Consider the following 6,808-nt stretch of genomic DNA (forward strand, 5'->3'; position numbering starts at 1 on the left):
ATTATCCAATAGAAATGAGGAGTTACTGAAGGAGTTGGTGGCTGTTGTACATGAAGTAGAAATAAGACGTTCACGCACATTTGTCCGTGGGTTTTGGGCTTTAGCATTTGTTGTAGCATATTACTTGGTGGTGCATAAGTAATTTCAGATTAGTGTAAGAATTTAGTTGCTTCTGTATATATAATGTTCTCTATATATTAGTGAAACTTGTGAACCATGTTTCTATTTGCAGCTGAAACGTCTACAATTACCACGCGCATGCATTTTTTGTCATCCATTTCTTGCTGGAATGGAAATGATTAATGGGATGGATGTTTTAGTTATGTCAAAACTGAAATTATTTTGTATTACTAAATGACAGAGTTGCTCGGAAATAATTCATGTGGCCAGTGGGAATTTAATATCAAAACATGTAATATTTTGCATTCAGTTTTGGTAAATTATATGGCTGAAAAACGCCAACTTGTATTTTATTACAAGTTCCATGCATCCTGCGTATAAGAAGCCTGTAAATAACTTCTATTATGTCTTGCCTTATTGTCTATTATCCTGTAAATAAGAAGCCTGCTAGCACAAGATAGAAATCCAAAGAATTTAAATAATCTAACTGTTAGAATAGGAGGAAACGGATCAGCAAGAGTATTGGTTTAGCACCCAAATAATCAACCCACATTTTTTCATTCATTTAGTTAGTGAAAGACCTTCTGAAGGCTATTGCACAACTTGTGTAGCCTGCATTACAAAATACAAACAATACTCAAAACCTTTGACTGACTCAAATTCATCCCGACCTCTGGTTGAACACTAAATACATCCAACATTTGCAATAGCCCGTACGCACTCAATTGAGGACCTTTAATTCACTACACGTAGCTAGCTAATCACGTACAATCCAACCCGTGCCCCTTCAATATACTTTCTGTTAGGAAGACATTCGGATTATATGCTGTAGAATGCTCGGATCCAGGGGTCAGCATGCTAAAGTATTCATTAATGAGTACCTACACAACACAATCCGAATTTTGTGTTAGATAAATTACAAAAATAAATTGTTCAAATATTGCTCATATTTACTGGAAATTTCACATTGGTGATATAATTTCATTTAACATTAGTGCATTCATTCATAGCTCCTGTAGCTCTACAACTAATTAGGCCAAGCAACTTCAATGACTATTACTAATAATTCAAATACTCTAATACCAAGATTACCAAAGTATCAACACTGTGCGTGGCTATATTTATTATAGGTTGAAACCCATCACTTTGTGAGATTTTTATATGACTATTCATTCCATTACTGACAAGATTACCAAAGTATCAATCCATTCAAATACTCAAAATAACCACATTACCAATAATAAACTTAAAAGTCACTGACCATCTACGGGTTGTGATCCATCCAACCCAAAGAACATCTGCAAGCAGTAATAGCAGTTTCTTAGTGTAATGTAAATATTACAGTTCTCGCTAAAAAAGAAATAGAATATTACTATTTCTTGACTCGCGATCATTGATTCTTGGCGTTGCCTTCGACATTTTTCAACAATTGAGCTGTCTTCAACAAGCTAGTCATAACATAACAAAGGCAAAAATATAATACAACCCAAAGATCATTTTTCTCGCAAATAAGCTAGCACAAAAAAAAAAAAAAACCTTTCTAAAGTTGATATACCTGCGACAATCCAACTTCACACATATCTTTTTCAGACGAGCCAAATAAATTCCTACGCATATCCAGCAATGGTGTATCTCCTCCATCCCTCTAAAATAAAACAAGTAATCCGTGGATGTTATATATGGAATGCATTAAAAACTTATAAAACCAATTATATATGTGTATATTTGGACTGTAAGTATCATAGTGAAGTACCTGTTTCCGTTTTCCCTTGACTGTTGCATTCTTTGCCTTCGCTTTAACTTTTTGCATCTCTTTTTCCATTATCGATGCTCTCCTCAGAGATGGTGGTCTGCCTTTCCCTCTTACTACTAGCGGACTGAGTACTTTCTGTGAACCAGCACATGTAGCTGTCTCCGGTATCGAAGGAATAACATTGGAACCCGTGCATGTTCTTGATGGAGGTTCTTGGTTCTCACTATATAACTCAATCATCTTATACAACTTTTGTGTTGCATCCTCGGTATATTTTTTTGAACCCGCAGCGTAAGTAATCATCTTATAACAGATATTCAACAAAGTAGAATATCTGTTAGCATCTGCTCGCTGAACCCCTACATCATAGCTGCTGATTAACGTGTACCTCCTCTTAATGTCCTTCCTCCATCTGTCCAAAATATACTGATTTGGCAAATCTTTTATACCATTAGACTTAAATACAATCAAAATATGCCTGCACAATATGCCCCTCATCTGAAATAGCCCACACGAACACTTTGCAACTGTATCCACCTCACTAAAGTCCACTGAATATGTAACTAGCTTAGTGAAGTCTTCCACATGAACTTCATCTCTACATGATATGTCTTTACACTACCATCTCTCTTTAGTAACTCTGGGGCCAAATCTATAAGACATTGCAGTTCTCGCTGAACTTCCCTGAATTTTACATTCATGTATAATTCTTGAAACTTCTTCTCGATCGGAGATCTAGATATGCAGGGAATTGTGATGCTAAATGAGTGAAAGTCGGCGTTATTTTCATTCTCAATTTTCTTCTTCAATACGTTGTCAAACTGGTGGACAAACTCTTTCAAGTTTGTCTTCGCGTGAACATAACCATCAAAAAAAGCATTCATGCTCTCGCTCTGCTGCGTTGTACTCATCCCTGCCCAGAAAGAATCTTTCAAGAATGCCGGTACCCAATGCTGACGCTCAGTGTATAAAATTTTCAGCCAACTATTCTCCTCCAATTTGTAAGTGGTAATTAACTGCTCCCAAGCGCTTTCAAACTCTTGAACATTTTGGGTGTCATACACGCATTTCATCAAAGCATTTTTCATTCCACTTTTGTAGGCAGAATAGGAGGAAAGCTTTTCAGGGACTTTTTTCAAGATATGCCACAAACAAAATCGATGTCGACTTTGTGGAAAGACAAGAGTAATAGCATTCTTCATTGCTCTGTCCTGATCAGTGATAATAGCTCTAGGAGCTATACCATCCATACACTGTAACCAGGTCTTGAATAACCACACAAACGTTGCCGTATCCTCACTGGATATCAATCCAGCTCCCAAAAGAATTGACTGGCCGAGGTGGTTTACACCAACAAATGGTGCGAATGGCATCCCATATCTATTCGTCAGATATGTGATGTCGAATGTAACCACATCACCGAAATCTTCATAGGCTGCCCTACTATGGGGGTCTGCCCAGAAGACATTCTTTAACCTCTTGTCGTCATCTAAATCCATGGAAGCAAAGAACCCAGTATTCTTGTGTTGCATCCGCAAAAAATATTCCCGAAGTGCTCCAGCACCACTAGCACTAAGTCGTAAATGTCGGGCCTTATCGATGTAATTCTGACAATCCTTTTCCAAAAACAGCAGGTTTTTGAAACCTCCCACGCCAACGACAAGAGATCTGAAGCTCTTATTCATTCGGATACCAGCCAGATCATTTGTATCTAAGACTCTTTTTATGGAGTCAGAAACTTCTCTATTACATCAAAAGAAGCGGGATTTTTTTGGACTGAGGCTGTGGTTATGAATGTTATTAACTGTTGTCAACTGATACTTTCCATCAACTTTTAAGACATTCATCTTCGCTTTACACTCCGTTTTTCCTGTCGGACGTGGCCTGGCAACATTCAATGTCCTATTATGGGCTTTCCCACCACGGGCACACCCAAGGGTGGCATATATGACAGTCCCATCATCTCCCTTCTCAGTCCTTCTTGTCATCACTCGAAACCCAATATTCTTAGCATACTGCTTGTAATAAGTCATTACTTCTTCAAAATAATTAAACCCCATCTTCAACTTGGGCTCCTCAATCATGTCACTACCAATTCCATCATCTAACTGAGTTTTCTCGGCAACGACATCCTCAATTTCCATACAATATGCTCTATCTTTTCCGCTTTCTTCAACTTTAGCGGAGGTACATGGGATATCAGTTTCGGGAGACAAGTCTTCTATATCACCTTTTTCGTCTGCGACGGATCTAGTAGTCATAACAGAAGTTGGGTAACCAGCATCGTACTAAAAGAAAAGGGAAAATTTTTTAATAACATATGACATTAATATTAAAAGTAAAACTAAAAATTTACAAAAGTTCAAGAATACAATTGTATCACCTCTTGAATATTGCATGGATATTGGTAGCCATCTGGCTGTTGCATTAGACCTGGTGACCACGTAGGAAGTTCTCCATAGTAACCGTGCATGTGCATGTAATTTCTGAATGTTAGAGAAGTTGACAGTATGCCCTAACATGTTATTACACAAGTTATTCATGTACAAAATCCATGGATATCAACCCAACATAGTCCAACAAATTAACTAAAAATATAACACACCGTGATTGGGAGATTTGAGCTAGATGGTGTTAGGGGAGATGAGTGTTCTTCCCCTTTTTCCATGATGAGAAGAGATGAACTGTAAAATTCCACAAAAGTAGATAAAATATGCCTTACAAGTAGTACATCTTTAATGAAAAACTTGGAAATAAACACAACCGAACTTGGAGCCGAAATTTAGTAATACTTAACTTAATTGGTCTAAAAAGTTATTAAATATGTGTCATAAGTTTTCCAAATTAATACCAAATTGACCCTTTGATTTCAATTAACAATATCAAAATCGATTCAGCCATAACATTGTAAGTATTGAAATTTTTGTCTAGATTTCTACCTTCATCAAATTTGAATGAAACTTCAAATTTTTGTTTCTAACATAAATAAACGTAACTGCCATGTATATAAATAAGCTCTGATTTTAGCTTTCCATTAAAATGGAGATAGATATAAAGCCAACGACAACACTTGAAATTACCAGTAATTCGATGTTTTAATTCGAATTTAACATAGCAAAAACTATTGAATTCAATTAAACTATTTATTTATTTTGGTACATTTTCCATAAACCAGCATGAAGTGAAAATGCAAAGATACTTATCCTTAAAAAAAAAAAAGTTTGAACAGTTTAGCACCAGGAAATTTCTTACAGACCCAGATTTTCAAGCTGATGACTGATTATCAAGATCATCAACATGCCGCCAAAAGGTTAAGCAAAAGTTGATGAATCATTTAGTTCCATCAAACCCAAGTGAAGTCGATGAGTTAGATTTTATTTTATTTTGTTGATTCAACTCATTGTTGTTTTATTATTTAGATTCTATGGCATCTTTATGATAAAGATATTATACATGAAGAAGTTATGCTAAAGTGGGATGATGAGAATCTTTCAAATATGCTGATGATTTTAAAAAAGTTTTGGTTAAGCAGTCAGAAAAATTCATTCAAGTAAGTATTATTATTAACCTTTTTGCCCTTTTTTTTTAAAAAAAAAAACAAAAAGGGAAACATATACTAACTTAACTTAAATTAGTTGTTCAAGATATGTTAACGACTTTGTAATTTCATTTCTTTCACAATGACTCTTCTTACTTAGTCAACAAATGAATATTTCCTATTCATTTTCTCCTCTTACCTCTTAGCCTACAGATGAATTTCCTATTCATTTTCATTCATCAAACTTAGAATACCATCTCTCCCAGATTGTTCAACCAGAGATAAGGCTAGCACAACCCGAAAATCAATGGCCATCGTTGGAGCCATGCAAATACACAAGCAATAAGTTTTTAAGTCCGAAATTATGTTAACTACACATTCTATATAGAGGATTTTCAACATGAAATAAAATTTGACCCAAACGTGAGACCCACTAGATTTTGTACAGAGACCCAAACGCAAATCTAGTGATTTCTAGAATAATGTGGACAATACAGACCACACTCAAATCGTTTCCCGAGTTTAACATTTTTGGAGCCCTGCACCTTCAACAATCTACTGGGATTCTCGAAATGCAAAAGCAGATGAAGTTCTAAACAGTAGGAAGAGGAAGTTCTAAATGCGTACCTCAACAATGGACGCAAAGCTTCTGCAGTGTGCAACAATGGAGGCAAAGCTTCTGCAGCGTGAAGGTGTGGTTTTGAAATGGGTTTCGCACGACCTGGTTTCAATCAATACTGCTACAGGTGCAGTTTTGAAATGGGTTTCGCACGAACTGGTTTCAATTTTTTTTTTAAATATATTGGCTGACAGTTCCGCAATGGGTACCCAGCGGCGGGTACTTGTAGCAGTATTGTATCATTTTTTCCCATTTAATCTTTTGTTGCTGAACCAAAGAATGTAAGTGGGAGGAAGATCGGGTGCTTACATTAACCTTTGTCATTTTGTTTAACTTTTTGTGTTACTTTTATTTTTACATTATTAGAAAACACAACCAGATATGTTGATCTAATACAGCAAAATTAAAATCCTCAATGTTTCTAACCCCCATCTTTTTTAATTTGTTGTATAACAAATTAATTCACTACAAAAAAAGATAAAATTGGCGGCGTTTATATGCGCGGCGTTTGTTTATGCGCCGGTAGATATATAAATTTACCGGTGCTTAATATTTTTGCAGGTAAATTATTGAGATTCCTGACGTTCAAATTGTTACGCTAGTAATAATATATAGCTTTGGCAGCATTTATAACAACGCCGCCAATATAGTACTTATGCGCCAAGAAATTAGTAATTTCCCGACATTTATATTGTTATGCTGGTAATAATATATGTTTCTTTGTGGCGTTTCAATAAACCCCAATAATTTATTAATTATACGCCGTTATACTAACCAT

At 35.7% G+C, this 6,808-nt stretch overlaps 1 protein-coding gene across 1 annotated transcript; it reads right to left on the reverse strand.

Moving 5' to 3' along the window:
- Window positions 1-685: 685 nt before the first annotated feature.
- On the reverse strand, window positions 686-6,283 carry LOC122301748 (protein FAR1-RELATED SEQUENCE 5-like). Its single transcript, XM_043113132.1, has 10 exons — window positions 6,223-6,283; window positions 6,039-6,132; window positions 4,479-4,557; window positions 4,257-4,388; window positions 3,695-4,161; window positions 2,465-3,592; window positions 1,874-2,351; window positions 1,676-1,765; window positions 890-1,001; window positions 686-732 (listed from the first exon to the last, which is right to left on the reverse strand). Exons 1-10 carry the CDS (start codon window positions 6,281-6,283, stop codon window positions 686-688), a joined length of 2,688 nt encoding a protein of 895 aa, XP_042969066.1.
- Between the last annotated feature and the right edge of the window lie 525 nt (window positions 6,284-6,808).

The sequence above is a fragment of the Carya illinoinensis genome, chromosome 2 (genome assembly GCF_018687715.1).
Source record: "Carya illinoinensis cultivar Pawnee chromosome 2, C.illinoinensisPawnee_v1, whole genome shotgun sequence".
In the NCBI taxonomy this organism is placed as follows: Eukaryota; Viridiplantae; Streptophyta; class Magnoliopsida; order Fagales; family Juglandaceae; genus Carya; species Carya illinoinensis.

Coding starts and splice junctions, on each gene's coding strand:
- LOC122301748 (XM_043113132.1), bottom strand. CDS start 6,283: ATGGGAAAAAATGATACAATACTGCTACAAGTACCCGCCGCTGGGTAC. Junction 3,593..3,694: donor GTCTTAAAAGTTGATGGAAA/GTATCAGTTGAC, acceptor CTCCATAAAAAG/AGTCTTAGATACAAATGATC. Junction 1,002..1,675: donor GTGAAGTTGGATTGTCGCAG/GTATATCAACTT, acceptor TGTGTTGTGTAG/GTACTCATTAATGAATACTT.